General features: G+C 35.7%; 2 protein-coding genes across 2 annotated transcripts in view; one reads left to right on the top strand and one right to left on the bottom strand.

The window, feature by feature from the left end:
• LOC115966922 (probable NAD(P)H dehydrogenase (quinone) FQR1-like 2) overlaps window positions 1–2372 on the bottom strand; it is a 4822-nt gene extending 2450 nt beyond the window's left edge. Inside the window, exon 1 of the mRNA XM_031086050.1 lies at window positions 2152–2372. Coding sequence (XP_030941910.1) covers window positions 2152–2372 — 221 coding nt within the window. The remainder of the gene's footprint in view (window positions 1–2151) is intronic.
• A 2010-nt stretch (window positions 2373–4382) lies between these two features.
• On the top strand, window positions 4383–10344 carry LOC115967340 (ATP-dependent Clp protease proteolytic subunit 6, chloroplastic-like). The gene is made up of 9 exons (XM_031086416.1): window positions 4383–4584; window positions 4719–4780; window positions 5386–5455; window positions 6039–6240; window positions 6370–6435; window positions 7809–7949; window positions 8586–8639; window positions 9549–9641; window positions 9963–10344. Exons 1-9 carry the CDS (start codon window positions 4499–4501, stop codon window positions 10008–10010), a joined length of 822 nt encoding a protein of 273 aa, XP_030942276.1. The 5' UTR covers window positions 4383–4498; the 3' UTR covers window positions 10011–10344.
• The last annotated feature ends 16768 nt before the right edge of the window (window positions 10345–27112 follow it).

Here is a 27112-nt window from a genome sequence, read left to right on the forward strand (position 1 = left end):
TTGGCACCTTCCACCTGGTTAGGCTGCTGTTGGTGAGTCGTTGTTGGCCTGGACTCTGCTTGTGAGGGCACGGCACTCATATTTCGTGTTGTTCTGGACTTTGGAGGCATTTGTTTGCTAGGGCTTCTGTCCCTATCTGCTTCTCAACTCCCCAGTGAAGTTGCCAATTTAATGTAATAGGCATTTGGTTATATCAGGCTGAACTGCCTCCTGCGGTACTAGGCCTAAATATTCTAAGTAAGAGAGTTGAGACCGGTTTAACTGCAACTCAATTTGGTCTGGCTTGTGCGCAAACTATGCCTCGTTCACCAAGAGCACGCTTACGGCAAGCAGAGCTGTTTTAGATGAGTCGTGGAGGCCCAAATATTCTGAGTAAGAGAGTTGAGACCGGTTTAACTGCAACTCAATTTGGTTCGGCTTGTGCGCAAACTATGTCTCATTCACCAAGAGCGCGCTTACGACAAGCAGAGCTGTTTTAGATGAGTCGTGGCAGACAGATATGATAATAATAAGACAAAAGAAAGTACTTTTACTTCTTAATTAAAGTGAAAAGATAATCCCTAATCAAGAAAAGATAATCACAGTTTAACAACAATTACTTTTATAAAGAAAGTAAGGGAATAACTGGGTAATATATGCGTTAATCAAAAGAAGAAAGAAATCAGATTAAATCTAATCCGTAGGACCAAAATCAGAGAGAGAAGAACGCCTTTTCTCAAAGTGAATAATCTCCTAGGGAAATCCTGCCGTGGAAATTAATCACTTTGAGGGAAACGGACCTAAATGGTTGGTGCATAAGAGAACTCTTTGTTTCTGGCAAAAAGCAGGATTTTGAGAGGGAGAGAGGGAATCAACCTATTGGTGCATGCTTGCCGCTATAACTCTCTATCTTTTTCTTTCCTTCTCTTCTAATATTCCCCTTTCTTATCTTTTTTTCTTTCTTCCTTTTTTTCTTAATACTCGTTTTCAATTTTCTGGTTTTCAAACTCATACGTCGTGGTGCTAGTTTCTATTTCCTGTACACGGTAAGGGCCTCTTTATAGTGCCTTCCGTGATCGAGTTTTACTATTTTAGCCCTTAACCACCTTTGTCTAGTTTGGGTATACTTACCAACCACAACTGGTCCATCTATGTGCCACTCCCCATCACCAGACAAATGAAAACTATTTTTGTTTGTTTGTCTGTCGTGGCACCCTTCCTTACTATGGTGTAGGTGTCTTCTCTCTCCCTATCCCTCATGGCATGCATCTAGTGGTTCCAACTCAACTTTGCTTCTTTTGGGTGGTATGTCATCTCAGCAAGACACTTCCCCCCAAAAAAGCTCGAGCAGGAACCTCAAAATAGGTTTTTCCCCTCTCCTCACTGCCAAACCATGCCCTCTTATTTCTGACCTATGACCTCGCCGTGTCTTGCATTGGCTGGGTACAGGCTGGTAAGGTTTGGGCCTTGCACGTGCCTCTCTTCCATGTATGTCCAAAATCTGCCTACTACTCATGCGTTTGTCATGGTTGGTCTGCATAATCTGTTGTCTGTTTTTGACTATTTTCTGGTTCCCCTTTCTTTTATGGCTTGCCCCATTTAGGGGCTAGGCCTTGCTTGACGGTGGGCTTTGCCTTTCTTCAACCCACCCTTTTTTCTGCTACCATCTCCTGCTATGCCATGCCATCATTCCTGCTGTGAAGTTGTTCTACTGGGCCTCTTTGGGCCTGCCGTTTGTTCTTCTCCCAATGGTCCAGTACGGTCATTGGTTCTTTCATTACATCATTAGCAGGCTCCTGTGTCCCATTTGTTTTCTCTTGGGCATCCCTGGCCTATTTTCTTTCCTTGGGCTTCCTCAACCCTTTTCTTAACTTTGCATTCTCATGGGCTTTTACTGAGTTCTTTGGGTTTCCCCGATCCAATTACATTATCTCTCATCCTTGGGGCCCATGAGCTTGCCATCAACCCCTTACTTTCTTTATTTTCATTACTTTGGGCCTGTCGTGGCCCATTTTCACTTTTCCATATCATATACTACCCATGGTTTGCTTATTTCTCTCTTTCCAAGCTCTTTTAAGCCTATTTACCCCCTCAAAACCCATTTGTTTATCTCATGGGCCTATGATTCATTATTCCTACCGCTTGGACTTAATGAGTTTTCTATCCATTTACCAATTATTTTCTGTCCGCATTGCTGGGCTTCTCTTTTCCACTTGGACTTCCAAAATGGCCATCCACAAGTTGTAAGACCTTTCTTCCATCTGCAATGGAGTAGCAGATTTTTTCAAAGTTCCATGGCCCACTATTTTCCACCCATTCCATCTGATAGCGGAGCCTAATTTGAACTGAAGAGTATTATTCCCTACATCAATTATTCTTAGCTCTGATCCCATCTTCCATGCTACCCTTAATGTGTTTTTCAAAGCTCTTTGATTTTGTTGCATGTTTAAGAGGAGCCATCCAAACAGGCTTAACGAGCATTCCTCTAGGAGATTTGCTCTACATTGTGTTGTGATTGGTATTTCCATTTCTTCTTCCTTGGTGAGGCAGAGGTTTTGAAGTCCATCTACTACTTATTCCATTGAGAAAGAAAATATGTGCTTTGGAGGGTGGGGTGCCCCACTAGGGGGAGTAAAATCTCTTCCAAGAAGGAGAGGAGGAAGGGGCTCTTACCAGGGAGAGAGGGAGAGACTCCTACGAGGGAGAGAAATCAGTGGGAAAAGAAACTTAAATATAAGGGATAATTACACTTTACTCACCTGTGGTTTGCCTCTAATTTGACTTGCCTACCTGTGGTTTCAATTTTGACACTTTATCCACCTGTGATTTCCTCTGTTACTGATCCGTAACCCACCTCTCCTTCAACTGTTACTCTAACCATAATATGTCAAAAACAAAAGTCCAAACAGATCAAAACACTCCTCACATGAAGAACATACAAACCACAATGGAATGTTTTCAAAGCACAGTGACTAGCCTAAGCAAGTCAACAACAAAGCCATGCAACATTACTCAGGCGCTAAAATTCAGAAATTTACATGACAAGGAAATGGACAGTGACAGAGAGAGATTTACAAGTTACAACACACCCAATTGCTAAAAATCCAAAATTTGCAAACACTTGCACATTTAAAAAAAAAAAAAGACTTGTAATATTTAGGTCTTTACAGATACAAATGAGAGAAAATAGTAAAACCAACAATAAGAGAAAATCCCATGAAAAAACTTACTTTCAATCTTGAAAATTCAAAACAATCAGTAGCAAGTGCATGTAACAGAGAACAAACAATCACAATCAAACCCAGACATCCAAAACCGACAATACCTAGTTGAGAAGATCCCACAAAAATGTTAGAACAAGTTGCAAATCCATGTCAAAGAGAACATTACCATCAAACCCAAAACCCACAAATCCCAACCAATAAACCCAGTAACAAAAACCCAAAATTAAATCAATTCAAAGTAAAATACTTTGAAAAGAACAAAAACACAATGTGGGATTTTCGAAAGAACCTGCAAGAGATTAGCAATGGTTTCAATAGTGGCAGTTTTGTTAATCCCAACTTCATAGCATCTCACTATGAATCTCTCCTTATACGACAATCCATCCTCTGTCAAGCTCCCAAGTCTCAAACGGTCCGCCAGAGTCCCCGACCCTGACCCTGACCCAGACCTAGATCCAATTACCTGGTCAGACATCACAGTTACTTTGCTCCATTTATTTGATTTAGGGATTGAGTTTCTTTTGGTTGTTGGGGTTTGAAAAATGGGATTTGAGGCATGGTTACTGATGGATCCATGGGTTTGAATGTGTGTGGGTGTGTTGATGTTTGCATTTTGACTTAGGTTTTAGGGTTGTATTTTGATAGATCTTAGGTTTATACTCCGATGGTATTGTTTGATTTGATTTGTATTAGTTTTCTGGGTGTACATTCTTCATGTTTGTGTATGTTCTTCATGTGAGGAGTGTTTTTATCTGTTTGGGCTTTTGTCTTTGACATATTATGTGTTAGAGTAACGGCTGAAGGAGAGGTGGGTTACAGATCAGTAATAGAAGAAATCACAATTGGGTAAAGTGTCAAAATTGAAACCACGGGTAGGCAAATCAAATTAGAGGCAAACCACATGTGGATAAAGTGTAATTATTCCTAAATATAAAGTATATTTCACCTAAAGGTTACAAGAAATTTCAATTTGGTACTAATAAGTGAGAACACTTACAAAGTAAGAAATTAAAACTTTGAAATATTAATTTTTTTTTTTTTTTTGGGAACCCTTAAAGTAAGAACGCTTATAAGACGAATTTAATAACCTGAAAATTCATATAAGCCTTTTTAGTTTTTCTCCCTACCTAAAAAGCTATAATAAGGAGCTGTCCATATAGCCTACAGGTTAAAACTATCCCAAAAAAGGTTGTTTGCATTCTCAACGACACGTCGCTGAAGAAACAAAAAGGATTTGCTAGTTCAGTAGTCTCTCTCTCTGTCTCTGCCTCTGCCTCTGCCTGTCTGGGTGCAAAATGGTAGCTTCAGCTATCTCTGTGCCTTTAAGCTTCTCAATCGTTTCTCGTAGCAGAACCTCGTCCATTCCTTTGTTTTCTCGCAGGTATATATATTCATATATATATATATGTGTGTGTGTGTGTGTGTGTTAATTTTTATAATTTTATTCACTTCAAACTCTAATTTTTACTTGCTGTTTAACAATTCTGGAATTACGTTTTCGTTAAAAATTTACAGAAACTCAACGAGGTCGATAGTCTCTGCCTTGCCAGGTCCATACTCTGATTCTTTAACACTTGGTAATATTCTTTTTTTCATTTTCTACTTTAAATTCCACGAGTTTTAAATTACTGTTTAAGATTATTGTAGGAAAGTCAAAGAATTTCTGCATTTTAAGTAGCAAATGTCAAGCTAAAACTAGATTCGGGGATGACCCAGTTGTCTTTTTCAGTTTAGTTGTACTTATGAACAGTTTATTTGAGTTCAATGCCCTTAATTTGATTGAAAATTTTGTCTTGGTCTGAGCCAATTCCATCTGATTTCTTAATTACCTTAATTAATCATGCTAAAACTAGATTTGGGGATGACCCGTTTTTTTTTTTTCAGCTTATTTGTACTTAGGAACGGTTTATTTGAGTTCAATGCCCCTAATTTGATTGAAAATTTTGTCTTCGTCTGAGCCAATTCCATCTGATTTCTTAATTACCTTAATTAATCATGCTAAAACTAGATTTGGGGATGAGCCAGTTGTCTTTTTGAGTTTAGTTGTACTTTGGACCAGTTTATTTGAGTTCAATGCCCCTAATTTGATTGATTATTATGGCTTTGTCTGAGCCAATTCCATCTGATTTCTTAATTAATGATTCCCATGATTTGTAATATGTAAGGTAATTGTTGTGTCCAGGCTTATCCAGTAAAACTTGTTGGTTACCTAGTAAGCATGAAGAGAAGGATTTTCCTGGTACCAGTACAAGGTGAACTGCTTGTTCCCTTTTTTGCTTAAAGTACTTGGTGTACTCCTTTTCCCCCCCTTCTATTTGTGTGTGAGTGTGAGTGTGTGTGTGTTATGTGCTGGTGTTGGTGTTGTCTATAATCATTTATTGTAGTGACTGTATATGGCTTTTCGAGTGATCACTTCCTTTGGAGAGTATTGCACTTAGAGGTTTTGTTTTTTCTTTATATTTAATAACGGATTTTTTTTATGCAGTGCCATGATTATATTACATCCATTATCCATATGATAGAAAATTAGAAGTTTTTAAAAATTGATAAGGACAGGTAGGAATTGGTTTGAGGAAAAAGCATTGCAGCTGGGCAAGTTTGTGTTTATTTATCTTCACAAATTCATTAGGAAACATGTTACATATACCTGTGTTATACTTCAGCTTCCTGAAAGATCCCCAATTATAGTTATAGATGTTTGATCTCGTTCTATGTTTTCTGCTTCTCTGATTTAACCAATTCATGGACTAATTTTCTTTAAAAAAAAAAAAAACAAAACAAAAATTTAACCATTTAATGGAATAATTAGCTACTTAAACTGTGTTTGATATACAGTTATGATGCAATAGAAGCCAGAAAGGGGAATCCACCTGTAATGCCAGCTGTGATGACCCCAGGAGGGCCTTTGGATCTCTCATCGGTGTTATTCAGGAATCGCATAATCTTCATTGGGCAGCCAGTCAACTCACAGGTGGCTCAGCAAGTCATATCGCAGCTTGTGACTCTGGCAACTATTGATGAGGATGCAGATATTTTGGTGTGGTTATGTGTTGACAGTGTTATTTTGTTTTTCAATTTCAGAATCGATGTGTTGGGGCTGTGAAATCAAAATTCTTAGATAAAGATAATTCTTTACAGTTTATGACATAGTCCTGTACCCTCTCAGGTGTATTTGAACTGCCCTGGTGGAAGTACGTACTCTGTGCTGGCAATATATGATTGCATGTCTTGGGTAAGATTTAAAACATTTTTTGATGATTTCTTTGCTCTCCTTTTCTTAATTAATTCATGCTGCCTTTGTATATTAGTTACTTTATCTTGCCACTCTGGTATTAATAGTGAACTTAAAAAGGTGAGAACAAATATTGACTAAATTTAAATATTATATATGAGTGCCTCTGGCCAATGACCCAAAGTGTTCTGGCTCAAATGGCACTCCTTAGCCCACAAGAGTGGGTGGAAGGTGATGTTTGTGGGCTCAGAACCTATTGACTGTGTGTTTCACATACCAATAAACAAAAAACACGATATCTGAGTGTCTCCTTATATGAAATGATTGTGACTATAAGCCTCAAAAAAGCCATTATCTCTAATCTAAAATTGATAAGTGCAAATCAATCAGATGGTTTATTTTATTTTATTTTTTTGCAATAAATCCCAAATGGAACAAGGAATGAGCAATCATCAGTGACTAAAAATTATTACATCAGTGATCCTAATAAATAATTCAGGATCCATTTATTAAGACAGCTTAGATATAGAATAGATCTGAATGTGATGCTAGTACTTGCCATTAGGTGGCCTGGCCATTTTCTTCTCCACAATAAACGAATTGGAAAGGAAAAGAACAAGATAAATAGGAGGAGAACCAAATAGAACAAGGATATATAATTAGAGGAGCACGAAGGTAACTAAGATGCCAAATAGATATTAGTGTCATGCCTGTTTATTCCAAAAAGGCTTAACCATTTTACTAACTAAACATAAACGAACTTGAACGGAGTAAAATGAACATTTGGAAAGGAAAACTAAAGAAAGAAGATTACTAAGGAAGCAAAAAGATATGTTGTCTCTGTCTCTCACTCTCTGACTTATTTTTACTGTACTTTTCTTTTTTTTTTTTAATTTTACTTATTTATAATGGGACATTTGCGGAGATTTTGGGGGACATCTGATTGGGCTGATAATGTTTCTGTGTTTGTAACTCTATTTGGATATATTTCAGAGTGCTAAAAGAGGTCATGATATCTGTAGTGTATAGATTAACTGCAAATATTATCTGCATGTAAACTGTAAAAAGTTACATGACAGTCTTCCTTCCCTTCTACTAATATGATCCTGTTAGGCTCAGCTGTTTGTCTTCTGTATTCTCGGGAAAAACAAGCACATTGAGACCTGCTTTTTTTCCTAGTCATCAGTAGATTATACAATTAGCGTTAGATGTTATATGGGTACTTGTAAAGGCATGTACTCCATCTCCCACTTGTGTGCATTATACTTTGTAAACATTGATCTTTCTTTCTTTTTTTTTCTTTTCTTTTTTTTTTTTTTTTAAAAGGTCTTCAATTTCTTACTTTGGAAGCATTTATTGACTAATGTTTTCAGATTAAGCCCAAGGTTGGCACAGTATGTTTTGGAGTAGCAGCAAGCCAAGGTGCACTTCTTCTTGCTGGTGGAGAAAAGGGAATGCGCTATGCAATGCCAAATGCGCGTATTATGATACATCAACCACAGAGTGGATGTGGGGTATGAATTTCCTTTTGGTGTAGTTTGCTGCATTATATGAAAGGATTAGATTACAAGTCTGTAACAAATTCTGGTATTATCTGCGCAAACAAATGATATTAAAGTACCATCTTTCTTATTCAATTCAATCCTCTTTTATATTTGGCTATTTCTTTTTGGCCTTTCGGTTTCTATATACATGAGTATATATGAAGTTTAAATCAGTTTTTTCCTATTCAGTGTTGTTCGAGACTAGAAGGTTTAAAGTTTAAATTTTTTTTTTTTTTTTAAATTTAATTTCTTTTGCTGAAGTGAAGTTTAAATTAGTTTTTTCCTATTTACTGTGTTTTGAGATTAGAGAGTTGCAATAGAACTACGTTAAATGGATCTCGGTCTGGTGTTGGGCTTGGATACTAGCTGTCAGATTCTTTTGATTTTCAAGGATTTTCCACTACTTAAGAGTGTAAAATAGCTGTACTCTTACCCATGTCCTTCCTGTCAAACAAGTATGTCTGGGTGAAGTGAAGGAGCTGGGTAACACAAACAATGAAAGTATTCTTATGCATGTGTAATATGGTAAATTTTGATATATATAGTTTGAGATATTATGATTCATTTGCTAATATTCCATAGATATGATTGTGTCGTCTGCTGTAGGGGCATGTGGAAGATGTGAGGCGGCAAGTGAACGAAGCAGTTCAATCTCGTCATGTCAGTCTCTCTTCTCCACTCAGTTGCTTGATTTAAATGATCTCTGGATGATAATTGATAAATTACTGGCCCTCCCAAAAGCTTAAGCTGTTAGGAAATGATGAATTTAATCATTTAACCACAATTCTAACAATAATAATACAGCCTTCATGACTTAGATCAAGCTGTAATATAGTGACTCAATTGTGTCTGTATTCTTGCTAATTTGAATATAAAAAAATGAAAAGCAAGATCTCCTTAAGTTGTGCTGGGCTGTACTGTTCAAATAAATTTCACTCTATGTTGTGAGCAAGATGATGATAGAGATATCCATGATTGATGCTAGAAAATTCATGCTATCATCACAAAGAATTAGGCTGGTATGTTTGGCCTCTATCTTGGAAAACAGCATTTTAGTAGTAATACAGATGCCATGATCATCATCTAGAGAAGTGTGGAATGACTTTTAACAAGGCACCTGGATTTTTGGGCCGCAAGTAAAATATAATGGGGTTTTCTCCAATTCCATTTTCATAAGTTACCTTTAGGCAAAAGCGTAATGATCTGAAAACTTGCATGATTTTCTGAAGTTTTGACAAAACATGTTTTTATGATTCGTGCTTACACAGAATGTATTGATACACCATTATTGCATTTTCAAGTTCACCAAGCACCTTGAATAAAATTATTATTATTTCATATTTCATGTAATGTTATGTTCTTCTTTTGAGTTAAGTTATTTTTACCTGTGAAAAAAAAAAAAGAAGATCACGGAGCTCTTGAGATTTAGATCCTATGCTTGGCTCTCTGAATTGACCAGTTTCCAGGACAGCCGAGTTTTTCTCTGTCAAATTCTTCTGAATGCATGAGTGTGCTGCTCAATATTAAGCATTGACTCTACTTTCTTCTTGCCCTGGTAATATTATGCAGAAAATTGACAAAATGTATGCTGCTTTTACTGGCCAACCTCTAGAGAAAGTGCAACAATACACTGAAAGGGATCGTTTCTTGTCTGTTTCTGAGGTAATATTTCTCAGTCCTTTGTTCTTCTTCAATCTTTTTTTTTTTTTTTTTTTTTTAAAGAATGGGAATGGAAAATATAATGAACACAAAACATTTGCAAGTTGTCCTCATGAAAATTTCCTTTTAATAATGATATATCATAATGAGTGGACACACTGCAAAATCAAAGATTCAAAGCCCATTGCAACGAAAGAGCTTCCATTATCTACTACTAATTATTTTGATCCAAACTTCCTTGTCAGCTGAGTACTGCTTTAATACGCAATTGACCTGCATGGAGAGCTACTAACGATTTTCTTGTTATGCTGCCTCTAATTGCAGGCCATGGAGTTTGGACTCATTGACGGTGTGTTAGAAACTGAATATTAAACTCAAGACTTTGTGCTGAACCATTCTATGCCTTCTTGACATCATATTGCAATATGTCATCAAACAGATACGATGTCCTTGGGTTGCTTTAAATGGTAATTTGCATGTGTTATTCTTCAATTGATAGTTGCCAAGTGATGCTTCTGTATTTTAGTGGAATTATATGAAGTTTTGATATTCAGAGACTAGTTGTTTTGGGTTCATTCTTCTGGGGTGATATTCATATACTAGTGCCTTAGATTAATATGGTACAGTAAGTTAATGATCTTGGTCTTAAAACAGTTATCATAATGCTCAAGAAATGAGAACTGGCATCTGCCCAAATTTGCAACTAGGATCGCTTACCTTATAGACTTAGTCCATATTATCAGGCGATGAGACACGATATGCTATGTAATTTATAATAAGTGATGTTACTGATGTTATTTACTACAAAAGTCTTATAAAGAGATGTGTCATTACCACCGCACACTTTTGATACTGTGGTTACTTTACAAGTATAAGTGCTTGTGGGGTGTGGAGGGTAAATGCCTGAGTGCAAGTCTCTAAAAAAAAGTTTCACACACATATATATTTAAATTAGGTTATAGTAGAATTTATGTCTTGTAAAAAAAAAAAAGTGTCATTAATAAGATATTATTTATTATGTCACTGAAATAGCACCAATCACATACATCATTATTTTTATGGTAAAACTGGTAATAACTTTTACCCTTTTTCATATAATTATATGTTACGAATGTGTAAAATACTAGGTGCACCGAATAGTGTTTTAGAGTCAAGGCACTAGTCAAGGCTCAATTATGGTAGCGCTTACAATTATTATTATTATTATTATTAGAATGAACGTAGCAATCTAATTTATTCTCAATTTTCCTTTAGATAGTTTGCAGTCTGGTATGTGCACTCTCTTTCCACAATAATTGAACTAATTTATGCACTGTTCATCATGAATCATGATCTTTCAAGAGTACTCTTATAAAAATAGCTAAAGCTGGGGAAGACTTTTTTTTTTTTTGGTATCAATATTCCTATTTAAACAGGTTGACCTCGGAAGACTCTCTCTCTTCCTCTTTTAATTGGCAAGTTATACACATGTTTAGTGGGTCTTGATCTTGAATGAACTGATAGATTGGATATCTCTGTCTAGACAATTTTTTTAAACTTGAGAAATTCTCCAAAACCATTGGTATCATCTAGGACCTAACACTAACAGCTTCTATCAGTTTCTAAGTCACACGATTTTATAATGAAGTTCACACAGCTTATGTCACCTCTCTAAATAGGAGTAATCTTGTGGAGTGGCTGTATACAATGGCTAATGGCTCTCTAAAACAAAACAAAACAAAAAGGGAACAAAACTTGGAAACATCTCTCTAAGTGAAGAAAACCATACATCGGATTTTCAATTATCCAAAAAAGAAATACTGCATCTCCAAATATAGAGATGGAGAAGCCGAACATTATTTAGAGGATAATAATCACTCAATTTAAAACATATGATTTTTTTACACAAGTTTTTAAGGAAAAATATTCAAAATTTAAATTTAGACATATAAATCATTCAATTTTTACAATCCCAACCTTTCCCATCCTCATGGTCAAACAATACAATTTCAAATTCCAGGAGGATAATAATCAAAATTACTTTAAGTTGAATCATGCAATAGAGAATCAATGGATGGGATTAAAAGTTAAAAAATTTACTTTTAATCTTAACTCTTGGATAAAAAAAAAAAAAAAAAAAAAAACCTTTCTATGCATTGAACATGTTAAGATGTGTACATGTGGCAAAAGTTAGACATGTTTTGGCACTGGACTCAAGCTAGTTTCTTAATTTTTAATTTTTTATCTTTTTAACTTTTACATCTCATACGACGCAAATAATTGTATGGTGCAACAATTACGCTGAATCCAAATCTCCCGTATTAGAGCCATGTTTGAAGATTCAAATGAAGCAGGCATCGGTGTGGTAATTTACAATTCTTAAGGTGAAAAATGGTTGTTTTGTCAAAGAAGATACCTATGCCATTTTTTATGGTAATTTTGGGGACCTTAACTGCTAGAAGAACTGTCCAATTTATCCACATGATTGGTCTTCATAGATCTATTTTTGAGGCAATGCTCTTCACCATAGAGATTTGCTACATTCTTCTTTCAATCATCTTGTTATAGACACTTTTGTCTTATGCTAGCTCTTTACAAAACTTTTCTTACTCTCATACGTTTAGGCAAGGCAATGCATTAGCTTATACTTTCGCCAAGATAATGAGGCTTTCTTTTCCTGTATTGGTTTGGATAGAGTCTATTCCTCCTAACCTTCATGACTGTTTTGTTTCTAATTTACTTGCTATTGAATAAATGCAGGAATGATCTTTTTTTATTAAAAATAAAAATAAAAATTCCCCTCAACTTTTGAGGATAAATTCAATTGGAGTTTCTAAAATTATATTCATTCAATCCGGAAAATTCAATTGGAGATTCTTTCTAAAACTATATTCATTCAATCCTTAAAACTTCACAACTCACAAGTTCACAAACCTTAAATTTTGTAAAACAAAGTCTTTATTTATTTGATAATGGTTGTGGGCAGACTTAGGGGTTTTGGATCCTGGGGTGTTTTAAATTTTTTTTTTTTTTTTTCGGGGGGGAAGCATGTTTAATGCTAGAGGATTTTAAGGTAGTTTCATGTAGCTCTTAATCAAATAACATTATGGGAATATTGGGAAAAAAAAATACTACAAAGTAAAATTATACTCATCCAATCCTTACACTGTGTTTGGCCAAAACAAGGGAGATGGAAGAGAAAGGAAATGGGGGGAAGAGAGGGGAGAGGAAAGGACAGAGAAAGGGAAAAAAAAAAAAAAAATTCATTAAGTTGTTCGATTTATAAATACAGTTTATTGGTGGGTCCTACCATCAAAAATTCATTAAGAGATATATGGAGAGAAATATAGTTTATTAGTGCGTCCCACCATCAAAACTATTTCCTCTCTCCTTTTCTTATCAAAAAAATAAATAAAAATAAATAATTGTTGGGCCATTGTGGAAAATAAATCCCTCATTTTTCTTTTTTCACCCCCAATTCCTACTAACCCAACAAAGGAATTAATTTTCTTTTCTTCCCTGTCCCTTCTAACTAAGCAAAGGTTAAATTCTGAAAGTCCACCCCTTCTCCTCTAGGAATACCTAACCTAGGGAGGTGCCATTAGACTTTTAAGTGTTTTTTAAAAAAAATCTTTTGAGAAAACATTAGATTATGAAGTTTTTTTTTTTGAGAAAGATTAGACCATGAAGTTCATTGGCCATGTTCACTAACTTTAAAACATTGTATCATTATTTATATTTGATAATGGTCGTGTCAAATCTCTGAACTCTGAAGACTTAAAATAAGCACTAGGTTGTTATAAAATAATAATAATAATAATAAGCACTAGGATTTTCTCAACAAGAGTGCTTGACAACTTGTAGGGCGCACTCCTCTCTCAAGTACAATGCGTTGAAATGCTTTTCACAAATTGAAGTTTTAATACTCTGTTTTTCAAAACAAGAGTGCTTGTGGAAGTTCTCACTAAAGGCATGACATCTTAGAGATATATTAGATATATTAGCCCAATATAATAGGCCCAAGTTCATTCCTACTAGTACAAGTAGGATTGAGATTGGGCCTATTATATTGGGTTAATATATCTAATATATCTCTAACAACTCATGACTCATAAGCACTAGGCTTACCAATGTTTAATTGACCCATGGCAGTAAGAGCTTCCTTTTTCTTTTTTCTTTTTTTCTAGTGGATTTGGGGTAGTTTCGTGTTGCTCTTAATTAAATTACAGGTCCTATTTATGCAACTTGGAATCGTGGTCCAAAATAATAGGATTGGCAAAGAACTACAAAGTTTTGTGTCCTACATAGTACTATTTGTAGTTTAATTCCCTAATATAAATTAGATCAAAATTATCAAAATAACCCATGATTAAATAACATTCTTTGAAAAAAAATCAACAATCTCGTCACAATATATATTAAATTCAAGTGGGTTTAGTACAACAACCCTGTTAGCCCCATATTATACATTTGAATTCATTCCTAACGAGATAAAAGTATAATAATTCATATAGTTCATTTCAAAATCTTGGGAAAATTACACTTTACTCCCCAAAACTATAATATTTACCTTTTTAAATTGTGAGAGTACATATTTTACCTCCTAGACCATCATTGTTAACACTTGCCCTCTAAACTATGAGAGTGCACGCTTACTCTCCTAAATTATTACTCGTGTAACACTTTTTTTTACATCTCATGGGTAATAGAAGTAAGTATTCATTCTCATAATTTAGGAGAGCAAGTGTAAAAAAAAAATCATAGTTTAGGGAGATAAAGTATACATCCTCATAGTTTAGGGAGTAAGTTAAAAGAATATAGTTTAGGGGGATAAAGTGAGCATTCTCATTATTTAGGAGGGTAAATAAAAATTAGTCATAATTTAGAATAGTAAAGTGTAATTTCCCCTAAATCTTAGTATAGTTTTATCTGACAATATCCTATAATGAGATTATCAAATAAGTGAGTGTTTGTCAATAAAAAAAACTAAAAAAAAAAACTTATGTTATTGTTAGACTCACTTTAAGGTACTGTTTTCATACATGAGTACCTAAAGGCGCACTCCATGCTTGCCACTCGTCTACGAGTAATTCTTTGTTTCTAATAAGAAAATATCACATGTATTGGATATATTATATATGCATCATTTTTATTATGGTAGGATGCAAATCAAATCCATTGGATAATTATTGATTCCTACTGGTGATTACCTGACATAGTATAGCACGCCACTGAGACTATACATAGCATAGAGCTCAATTTTGCTTAGATCTAAATTATGTAGTTGGTTCAAAACTAACAAAGAAGAAGAAATTTTTTGAGATTTTTTTTAAAAATATTTTTAGGAATTTAGAAGTGTATATATAATATCATTTCATTTAAAATTTCACACCACAATATATGCTATACCTCAAATAATATTTTCTTCACGGGTTCATAATCAATTGGCCATTAGGTGATTATATTTCTTATTCATTAGGGAAAAAGGAAGAAGATAAAGAATGAAAAAGAAACCCTCAATCTACCAAATAATGGGTAATGGATTATGAAGTATGAACCATGATATTCCCTTGTCCTCATCCATAATCCGGTGATTAAAGAGACCATTCATACGTAGTTTTAGTTACAGTACTTTTTTAATGAGCCATGAGCAATAAGAGTGAATACAATACCGTACTCATTGGTACTGCTGGAATTTGCTGTACCAGTAACTGAACCAGTACAAAAACAGTCTTGAATCATAGCACTCCAAATATCGAGTTGTACTAGTCTGTTTCGACTATAGCAAGATGTTTCGGGCATTTTGGTCAGCAAACATATTTTGGACTAGTACAAGTAGGGGTGTTCACCAAACTGCAAAAACCGCACCAAAACCGCCCACAAAATAGTATAACCGCACCGCACCGCAAGTAATAGTGCACCGCACCGCACCACACCACATGGTGCAGTGTAGTTTGTGGTTTTATAATAAGAAAACTGCACAAACCACACCGCACCACACCCTCTCTATATATAAATATATTTAATTATTTTTAATATTAAATATATTATTAATAGTTTAATAACCCTAGTTTTCAAAAAAAAAAAAAAAAAAGTTTGATAATCCTAGCAAGTGTTGATTAAGAAAGCTAGCCCAAAATAATAAAAAAAACTAGCTCAATAATTTAAAACTTGGACCAAAATAAAGGGAAAAATTAGTTTTGAGCTGGGTAGAAAAAGCCTAAAATTTGAAATATATACCAATTTCAAATCATTTAAACCACATCTTATATACCGCACTGTATATGTGACCACAAAAATGAGGTGCGGTGTGGTTATGGTTTTAGCTAAACTTTAAACTGCACCGCACCACACCGCACCGCACATGTAACCGCAAAAATAAAGTGCGGTGCAGTTATGGTTTTAGTTAAATCGCACCGTAATGTGCGGTACTAAAAATAACCAAAAACCACACCGCACCGCACCGCGAACACCTCTAAGTACAAGGAGGAAAAAAAGGAGTAAGGGAGCCGTTCTGAAGTCAGCTCTATAATTTGGGTTCAATTCTGGTTGTTGTCTTTGAAATATGTTGCTGTTGTTTCATCTTCTTCTTCTGTTTTGCTGATTTTCACAAAAACCAATGCGCGAACTACTAAACAATATTACAAACAACATTTCGTAATGTAGTTATAGGTGTTTAAACAACATTACACTTATTTTCATACACTTTTTCACCAACATGTATTTCCAAAAAATACAAACAACATTATTAGAACAACATTACCAAACGGGCCCTAAGTTTTTGATCTTCACTATGACTTTTCAAATTGAGTTGTGTGACTGTCAGCCACTCTCACTATTTCACAAATCACACCTCCCCCGCTTCTTTTTCAATTCTTCTTCTTCTTCAATTTTTTTTTTTTCAAATTTTTGAATTTTTTATACATTAGAAAATGGGCTGGACATGGCTTATGTGGGCTTAAATATGGATTTGTAACATATATACTTTTCTAAAGCAATATAGGCCTGTAAAAATATAAAAATATACTAGCCTCATCACAAACGTTTTACACGTGCAATGATACTCCTTTTTATTTATTTGATTTTTGGATTTAATGTAATAATATTTAAAATTGAGATAGAAATAGTGTTCTAATTCTTATGATTTTTCTCTATGTGCTTTTATTTTAATTAGTGCTTATGTGAATGGAAGAAACTATTTGAAATTGAAACTCTTTATTTTTTTTCCCAACTCTTGTGTAGAGGCATTTTTTTTTTCTTTTGATAACACTCATGTAGTGGCATTTGAATTCAACTAAGAGAAGTAATCTTTCTAATATAAATATATATATATATATATATATATATATATATATATATATATTTTGAATGATATATATATATATATATATATATATATACGAATAACCATGTGTATTTTTTTTTAAGAAATAGGTCAAGTGACGTCGAATAATGTTTGAAAGTGAGATAAAAATAGTATCCTAATTTTTAGGCAAAATGGAGAAGAAAAAGGAAAAAGCCTAAAATTTAGGAATAGTAAATTACTCTTTTAATCAGTTTGTATTTTTTAATTTAAAATTATTTAACTAAATGATAGAGATATTTTAGAGAATTTAAGAATTTGTGTGAGGAGTTTCTCAAAAAAAAAAAAAAAAAAAAAAGAAAGAAATTATGTGAGGAAATTTTAGTACGCAAAATAATAAAATCCAAACATGAAATCTTGTTATTGTTAAGGCTCATTTTGACAAGTCCAGTAAGAGAAAAAAGCCCAGCAACACGAGCAGATCAAAGTTAGCAAGCGAGAAAAAGTCATTAAGCACAAGTGGCAGGAATGAATGGCTCACGGGCTCATAAAGTGGGTCCTGAGGAAGCAAACGGGCTTGAATGGGCCTGAAAAGAGAGAAAAAGCAAACCCATAAGCAGAATGTAGAAAAGAGAGAAGGGGCCACAGCAGGCCCAAAGTAATGCAAACAAAGAAAGTAAGGGGCTAATGGAAGACCCATTAGCCCCAAGGATGAGGTATAAAGTAATTGGGTTAGGGAAACCCAAGAGAGTTACTAAAGGCCCATAGGAAAGCAGGATTGTAAAAGGGCCGAGGAAACCCAAGGAAAGCAAATGGGCCAAGAATGCCCAAGAGGGAAATGGGACATAGGTCCCCGCAAACAATGTAAGAAAAGGCCCAGTGAACACACTGAGCCATTGGGAGGGAAATAAACAGCAGGCCCAAAGAGGCTCAGCAGGATTGAGTCAAACAACATTACAGCAGGAATAACAGAGTAGTACGGCAGGAAATGCTAACAAGGCCACAGAGTGAACACAGAGTAGGCCGGGGGAAGGAAGGCCCATGATCCAATAAGGCCCAACTCCCAAAAGAAGCAAGTTATAAAGAATGGCAGATCGGAAAACAACCCATGCCATAAGAAGCCAAAAGCGCACGACAGAACGTACAGACCAATCTCCAGACCATGGCAAATGCATAAGCAGCAGGCGAAGAAGGTGAAGCACGCGTAAGACCTAGGCACCACCAGCCTATACCCAGCCAATATAGGAAGTAGTGGGTCATGGGTCAGAAGGCATGGTCTGGCGGTGGGGAGAGGGAAAAAAACCTATTCTGGGGTTCTTGCTCATGCTTTTTTGGGGGAAATGTCCTACTGGGATAACATGCCACATAAAAGAAGTAAGGATGAGTTGGAACCACTAGGTGCATGCCATGAGGGATAGAGAGAGAGAGAGAGCACATACACTGTAACCGGTAGAAAAGCCACGGCAAGCAAAGAAACAAAATAGCATTCTTTGTCTGGCAAAAGGGAGTGGCACAGCCAGCACAGGTAAGTGGTGGTGGCTGAACAACTGACAACCAGTAAGTGGTCGGCAAGGACACCTACACTAGACAAAGGCAGTTAAGGGCTAAAATACTAAATACCAGTTACGGCAGGCTCTATATAAAGGACCCCTTGCTGTGCACTGAAGGGAGGGGGAAAAATCACAGTAATAGGAATTTCTAGGAAGAACCATAACCAGAAGTAAGCATTGGGAAGAAAATGAAGTAAAACAAAAGAAAAGAAAAGTAAAAAGTAACGAAAGGAAAAGAAAAACAGAAAGTTTAGAACGGCAGGCATGCACCAATAAGTTGATCCCTTCTCTCCCTCAATAGCCTTTCTCTCTATAAAAAGCAAAAGATCTGTATTTGGGTATAGACCATTTGGGCATGTTCTCTCAAAACAATTAATTTCTTCTCTGAGATTACTCGTGTTGAGGGAACTATTGTCCCTTTCTTGGTTTCAATCCTGTGTATTACTTGACATAGCAAACTAACACTTTGATTTTGCTAACTCTATTTATTCTTCACTTAGCTTATTCTGTTTATGGAGAGTCTTTTGTTACTCACTTTTATTTATTGTGGCTAAAAGTAGTGACTGTATTTTTTTGTGTTATCCGTATTATATCTGTCTGCCATAACCTCTTTATAGCAGCTCTGCTCGCCATGGGCACGTAGCCAAAGCTTGGTAGATGTGGTGTAGTTTGTGCACAAGCTAGATCAAGGTGGGTTTGAGTTGGACCGGTCCCAACTCCCTTATCCAGAAAACTCAGGCCTAATGCAGTAGGAAGCAGCCCAACATTACAAACAAGGCCCACCACCTTACAGTTATTAGTAGTATAAATATATGTGTGTGGGGGGTGCACAATTTTTTATTGTACCATACTTACCTAACTTAATAATTATTTTGATTATGTATATTTAATGACTCTTGTTCTCACCACCAGAGTTCAAGTCTTCAGAAAGGAGTTTCACACATATATACACTTAGATTAGGTTAGAATAGAATTCTATCTTGTAAAAAAAAAAAAAAAAAAAAAACTATTGTTCTCTAATATAATATATGAATTTATAAATATGCATATTGCTTTCATCAATCACTTTGACTTTTCAAACTGAATTGTGTGGCTGTCAACCACTTTCACTGTTTCACGCCTCCCACGCTGCTTCTTCTTCTTCTAAATTGACTCCCTTGGTAATGTGGCTTGTTCTGGCCATGCTTTTTATCATCAAATCAGAATACTAAATGGTTTTTAATGTAAATTGCTTTTAAAGATCTGTTTAGAATCCGTTTATTTTACTAAAATTATTTTTTTTTTTGCTGAAAATACTGTAAATAAAGATAAAAGTTAGATGAAATAGTCCAATGAGATTTCTAAATAGTACCAAAAAGTGTAGTGGAACCCATAAATAGTAACAAAATAAATTGAATAGTAAAATAAGCTGATTTTTTTTAATTTTGAGCCAAACGCACACTAAGTATTCGTTTGGATACTGTGAGTCTGTGTTTCATGCTTTTTTTTTTTTGGTAAAGAAGCACGTTTCTGTCTTTTCCAGTGGGTCCTGTGCACTGTTCACGAGACTCACTAACCTCTTTTTTCACCAAAAATTTCATTAAAAATGGGTCTCACGACACTATTCACACATTTGAAAATTATTTTGTTACCGTGTTTTCAATTTTCAGCAAAATAAGCAGTATCCAAATGGACCCTAAATTGACTTTGTTGGTCATGTGACTAGTTTAAATATTGCTTTTTATCATCAATTCATTACACTAATAAGAAATTTTACTAGCTGAACTAACTTAGAGCCCTCAAATAATACACATAAATAATTTTATAAATTTCTACATAATAGGTTGGAAATGATAGCCTCAAGCCTTTAAGCATGTTTGGAGCCAAATTTTATTATACAAAATTTGGCTACAAACTTGGTTGTAGCCAATAGCTACAATTCTCACTAAACAAATTAATATTGTTACATATTTTGAAAATCTAATGGTTGGATTGCATGTCAACTAGATGTTATTTAGGGTCCATTTGGATACAACTTATTTTTGCTGAAACTGAAAACACTGTAGCGAAATAATTTTTAAATGTGTAAATAGTGTTGTGGGACCCATTTTTAATAAAAAAGTTACTGAAAAGTGTAATTTGTGGGACTCGTGAACAGTGCACGGGTGCACTGTTCACAGTTGACTTGTCAAAAATTACAGGCTGAACAAAAATAAATAAATAAAAAAAGAGAAAACGCATGAAACGCGAAACGCAGCCGTGGACATGGAATCCAAACACATACTTATTATTCAATTCATAAACTTATTTTTTTATGCATATTTTTAGACTACAAAAGTTTGAAATTTAAATTTTTAATTGATGATATAGTTATTGATTTTTGATTTTCTGAATATTTTGCAAGCATTGAACATATAAGAAGAAAATATAATCCAATAGTGAGTTTGTCAAAATTTACATCCAATAAAAAGATATTAAGTATTGAACCAAATTTTATTTTAAAAATAACTCAATGTATATACTGTAGTTAAACTCAATTTGAGAGTATCAAGTTAACGCGATGAGTTGGTGTTCTTGAGTTCTGGATTCCCTCTCCCTGTGTGTGTGTTGATACTTCTCAAAAAAAAAAAAAAAAAAAAGTTAACACGATGAGTTTTTAAACATCCATACTGAGAAATAGCCATCTTCTCCTGGAAAACGACTAAAGAAACATCAATTACTTATTAAAAGTCAAGGATAAAACTCGTAAACATGATGTTTTAATATATTAATCTTTTAATTATGCAACGCATGACACCATATGTGCAACCACGAAACCTAGAAGTCTCTTTTTTGAGAAAACTTAGGAAGAATTTCATAGTATATATTAATGTTCTGTAATAATAAATTAATAAAACCCATGAATTGGATAGTGATTTTTTTTTTTTTGGTTGAGAAAATGGATAATGTATTTGAAGATTCCTTGTTATCAATTAATTATTTTCCCTCTTCTCAATTTTTTTTTAATAATTATTTTCCTGTTTGTTGAATAAGTAACAAAGTCAAACTTATAAAAACAAGGACGGGAAATAATAATAATCTTATCTAGGGAATATTTTTTATTTGATTCAAGATTGTGGGACATACTATAGCCTATAGGATGTATCTACGACTTCATTATGGTTGCATTTAGTATTGGTTGAAAAGTCAGTTTTTTTATTATTTAGTTTATTTTTGCTACTATTCATGAGTTCTATTGGATTTATTTTTTTGGTTGGTTGAGAAAATGGATAATGAAATTGAAAATTCCTTGTTATCAATTAATTATTTTCCCTCTTCTCAAAATTTTTTTTATAATTATTTTCCCGTTTGTTGAATAAGTAAGAGAGTTTAAACTTATATAAACAAAGATTGGGAAATAATAATAATCTTATCTAGGGAATATTTTTTATATGATTCAAGATTATGGGATATACTATAGCCTATACGATGTATTTGCAACATCATTATGGTTGTGTTTGGTATTGGCTGAAAAGACAATTTTTTTACAATTTAATTTATTTTTGCTACTATTCACGGGTTCCATTGCACTTTTTTGATACTATTCATGATCCCGTTGTAATATTTCAACTAGTTTTTAACTTTATTTACAGTACTTTCAGTAAAAAAATTTCAAGTTCAACTAAATAAGCTATTTCTAAACGGACCCATAAATGTGTATGCTTTACTGTAATTCATAATTTCCTCAGATTGATATTACTGCTTGTAGTAGTTTCAAACTTTCAAATTTTATTAAAAAAAAAAAAAAAACTTTCAAATTTTATTCACATATTGGTGGTGTGCACTCGATATGTATAATACACGAAAGGTAAGATTGTACAATTTAGTTACCTAGACAAATTTAAAATTTGCTATGTCAGATATTTTATATTTTGTTTGATTTACAAATGGGTGCAGTTGCTGAATTTTCTTGGCACATCACGGAACTGAATCCAAGGAATTTTACATTTTTTTTCCTTCCAAATGTGGGTGTCCATTGTCCACAACTCTTCATACTCTTGACTATTTTCTCAGGTGTGTATAATCCATATGTCTTATACACACACTATAATCCATATGTATTATACACACACCAAATAATTAAGTGTAACCCCAACATGGAAATTAGTAGTTTTGAATTCCAGACCTCATGGATCTCATAAGCCTTGAAATCCACTAAACTAATTAGGATTTCATAAGTTACAATTAATTAATAGATATCACATATTACTTAAGTACCTAATGGCAGTGTGGCACTGTTTAATTTAAGTGACAAGGGAGTTCAAAACTAATTTTGATGGTGCTATGTTTCCTGAGAGCGATGAAGTGGGGATCAGGGTGGTGATTCGAAATGCTTTGGGGGAGGTAATTGCTACTCTTTCTGAAAAAGTCCAAAAGCCTCCATCAGTGGTAACCTTAGAGATGATGGCAACAAGGCGTGTTGCAAAACTGGTCCAAGAAGTAGGCTTACGACAATCCCATTTTGAATGCGATTCAAAAGTTGGAATAAAGGTCCTTCAGGATGGAAATATGTTGCTCTCCTCCTTTGGTCTTTTAGTTGGGGATACTTTATCTTTTGTTAGTCCCCTATAGGGTTTTTCTTTCTCTCATACTGTTAGGCAAAGTAATGCAATAGTACATGCCTTAACTCAGAGAGCGAGATTGTCTTTTCTTTTACTTGTCTGGATGGAGTGTGTTCTACTAGATTTAAATTCTGTGGTTTGTGCTGATTTTTTAGTGCCTTAATTTTATACAAGTAGTTTTTCTTCTAAAAAAAAAAAAAACCTTTACTTAAAAAATTCAATTTAATTCTATAACTTCTTATTTAATCATTTCAATCTTGTTGTATCTTTTACCTTAATTCAAGGTAGTTTTTACATATAATTCTATCACATTATATCATTTGGTGTCCTAAAAATGACATTTTTTTGGAAATTCAAAAATATCAAAACTACGTCATTTTGGAACACTTAACGGCAACTCCTATATATAATAGATGTGAATGAAAGTAATATACATTGGAACAAATGAAAGTTATAAACTGAAAATGAATAAATTAAAAGTTACAAAACTAAATTAATTTTAGAAAAAGATAGAGGATAATATTTGTAATTTAGCCAAAAATAATAAATGACACATGCAATGCTGAATTTTTCATAAGACTTTTTGAACTAATGGTGCCTCGGATGTTGGGTGTATATATTCAAGTAAAGTCTCACATTGAATAATGATGAGAAAAATAAGTGTTTTTTTTTAATAGGAGAAGAATGAGTTGTTAATATAAAATAATTGAACACATACCCATTAAGTTTAGGCCTTTTGGGTTAAAGTGTGTTTTTATATATTATATTAATTATTCAAGAAAACTTCCTGATGATGCCGAAAATATCACCAGTAGGTCACACAACACTCGCGACTCAAAGCGAACCTGCACAACAAAAACAATCGAAAGAAAACCTCAGAGAGCACTGGTGTGGTGCCGGCCAAATACTCTCCGAAGGTCAAGTTAGAATTATTCTCACAACTCTAGAGTGCTAGAGAGGGTAAATTATGCGTACCTTGATTTGCGAGGGTATTAGGGCTTTTATAGTAGTAGAGAGTCGGCTTTTCCTTCTTGGTGTCCAAGTCTTTTCCATATGGGACTCTACTTCAAGTCTTTCTGAGCGTGGTGAGCAAGGTTTTCCTTATAGAGGAGATCTATTTTCAGCGTGCGTGTCCTCTAGAATCACCTTTGTGCTCGGATTTCCATATTGGAATTCTAGGGCGTTTCTAGGCAATGAGCGATAGAGATCTTAGATCATGGACCCTTACTGTGCCCTTCAACGATGGGCCTTCGAAGAGCGTTGGATCATCTTTACACTGGTCCAACAGCTCCTATCCGTCAAGCCCATTACCATAGGCCCGTCAGGCTCATATTTTATCATCTTCAGTTGCCCCCTTCACCCTAAGGGTCCGTCAGCTTTTAGGACAAAGGAACCATGGGGTGACGATCCTGAGGTAAAAGGTGTGACGGATATTTTCTATGACGGAATAAGGCCAATAGGACAAAAAGGAGGTTTTAAGGTTATAGAGACAATGGGTCGACGGATTCATGCAAGCTAGGATGACGGTGCAAACAAGGAGTCCGTCGACCATACCAACTACAGGCAGGCTGTACGAAAGTCATTAATGATGGTGACACGTGTCATAATTTGATTGGGTTTTATCTCGGATCGAAGCGACGCTTCGACTTCCGTGCATCTCCCTTATAAATAAGGGAGTCATCCATCTCATTTCTCCAGTTTCAGCAAAAATTAACCTGTCAGAGCTCACCCGTCACACCTGTCAAAGCATACCCGTCACGTTTTGTCAGGGGCTGAACCGTCCAGTTGTTTCGATCGTCAGTGCTATACTTCCTCATTTCGTTTATAAAATTGGTAAGTGCTCTTCTCAAAGCCAATCTTGTTTTAATTTTACTTACAATCCACACTCGTTATGGACACATAGACCCCGTCAGAGTCTTAGGCTCTTGTCGTTTCATGTAGGAAATGTCTAGTGCGTCCAGTAATCAGTCGGTTGTTCGTGACGGGCTAGATTACGAGGAAGTATATCCGTCCGGTCATAGAGAACAAGATAGTCCTGGTGATGATAGGAGTCCGTCCACCTCCTCCTCGTCCTCAACATATGAGGATATGGAGGTGGTTGAACAAGACGAAGGCTCTGATGACGGTGAGGAACAGATTGTTAGATCCGTCGTTGGTGCTGATGGGCTCAGGGAGTTCGTCATGCTACTAGAGTGGACGGTGAATTACTTCTCGTCCGTCATCAAAGAGAAGCATTTTAAGACGTTTAGGGATAACTATCAAATTCCAGAAAATATTTCCATCCGTCTACCCTATAAATCAGAGAGATGTTATTATGAAGGGGTAGAGGGTGTCGGGGTTTATGAGCAAATGTTGAAGGCCGGACTCAGGTTCCCATTGAGTTCGCTTCACCGTGAGCTCCTCCGTCATTTGGGATTATCCGTGAACCAGATTTCCCCTAATGCTTGGAGGGTCTTCATAGCGATGGAGATCTTGTACGGCGCAATGTCCGACGGAGCCAAGAGGCTGACGGTTAGGGAGTTCCTTCATTGCTACCGTCCGGACGAAATAGATAGGTCTAGGGGAATATATAGCTTCGTCCCCAGGAGTCCGCTATTGAAAGTCATCTATGATACGCCGGACTCAAATAGGGATTGGAAGAGCCGTTACTTCTTCCTAGAGGGTGACGGTTGGATGTGTCGTCCAGGGGACACGGATTTCATGCCCGTCGACACTACTTGGGGCATATTACACCCGTCTAGTATGGACCGTCCTCAAAATTTTAACTTAATTTCATTATGTATGTTTGAAACAATCTAACCATCCTCTCTTCTTTGCAGTTAGACGACGCCCCCAAGTCGATTTTAAGCCTTCCTTGAGAAAATCTTCTCAAAGACCCAGCCAGAGGAAAGGACTTGGGTGAAGCTCGTGACACTTAAGACCATTCATTGGTATTGCGACGGACTAGAGCCAACAGCAGCAGCCGTCAAGTATGAGGCACAGATTAGGAGGCGTAAGTTCGTCACCCTATTCTTGATAAATTACGTAACTTATTTTGATAATTAATACCCCCGTCCATGCTTCAGAAATGGACGACGCCAAGAGAAGAGCTTTGATCAGAGCCAAAGCCGCAAAGAAGACCGGCGATGTTGCTCCCCCTGTGACGGGCCCAAGCAATCCGTCTGCCAAGAGGAAAACTCAGCCCAAAGTGGATCGTCAGACTAAGAAGGACAAAGTGTCTTTGGAACCCGTCGTGGGACTTATGGCGGAGCCTCTGAAGACGGCAACTCCAATCAAGCACGGGGTTGGCAAGGGCCTCATTAAGGGACCGTCGAAGGATCAAGAGAAACCGCCCGTCCTTCTTCGAGAGGATTCTAAGCACGCCTTAGAAAAGATTTCCTCCATCATATCGGCGAAGGATTATGAAGACCTAGGCAATCATTCGACGGAGGCCATGGGTGAGACGGGCCTTTTTGCAATTACACAGGTAAGATAGCCCGTCTACTATTTAAATGCAAATTACATCTTTTTTTCCCATAGTTCGTTTCATAACTACCATTGTTATCATTTTTTAGGCAATGGTCATGATGAAGGGGTTGATGGGACGGTGCCTCAGCCATGAGAAGGCCCTGGATCGTGTACGGGCGAAAGCGGAGCAGACGGAGGAAGAACTTCTACAGTTGCGTAATTGGAAACCCAAGATAGAGAAGAAGCTTGAACTTTCTGAGAAGGCAAGGAAAAGCCTTGAACAGGTGACGGAAAAGGCGAAGAAGGCTCTAGAGAGCAAGGACAAAGAGATAGAAGATCTGAAAAATGAAGTCCGTCAGGCTAAGGACGTTGCGGTTCGTGAGTACCGTGACTCCGACGCCCTAATCACTGAGCTAGGTGACTCTTTCCATCAAGGTTTCATGGATGCCATCCGTCAGGTCAAGCAAGCTTATCCGGACTTGGACATTTCAAAGTTCAAAGTTGAAGACCCAGCTCAAACATCCGTCGTGCCTGCTGCTTCAGAGGATACAGATGACCTCTTTGCTAATGACGATGCCCTTGGTGACGGGGAGTCAGCACCAGCAAAAGTTGAAC

The sequence above is a fragment of the Quercus lobata genome, chromosome 11 (genome assembly GCF_001633185.2).
Source record: "Quercus lobata isolate SW786 chromosome 11, ValleyOak3.0 Primary Assembly, whole genome shotgun sequence".
Lineage (NCBI taxonomy): Eukaryota > Viridiplantae > Streptophyta > Magnoliopsida > Fagales > Fagaceae > Quercus > Quercus lobata.

Bases quoted from the DNA above. Each gene is read 5' to 3' on its own strand.
- LOC115967340 (XM_031086416.1), top strand. From the start codon at position 4,499: ATGGTAGCTTCAGCTATCTCTGTGCCTTTAAGCTTCTCAATCGTTTCT. The intron at 8,640-9,548 runs GTCAGTCTCTCT...AATATTATGCAG, and splicing joins AAGCAGTTCAATCTCGTCAT to AAAATTGACAAAATGTATGC. The intron at 9,642-9,962 runs GTAATATTTCTC...CTCTAATTGCAG, and splicing joins GTTTCTTGTCTGTTTCTGAG to GCCATGGAGTTTGGACTCAT.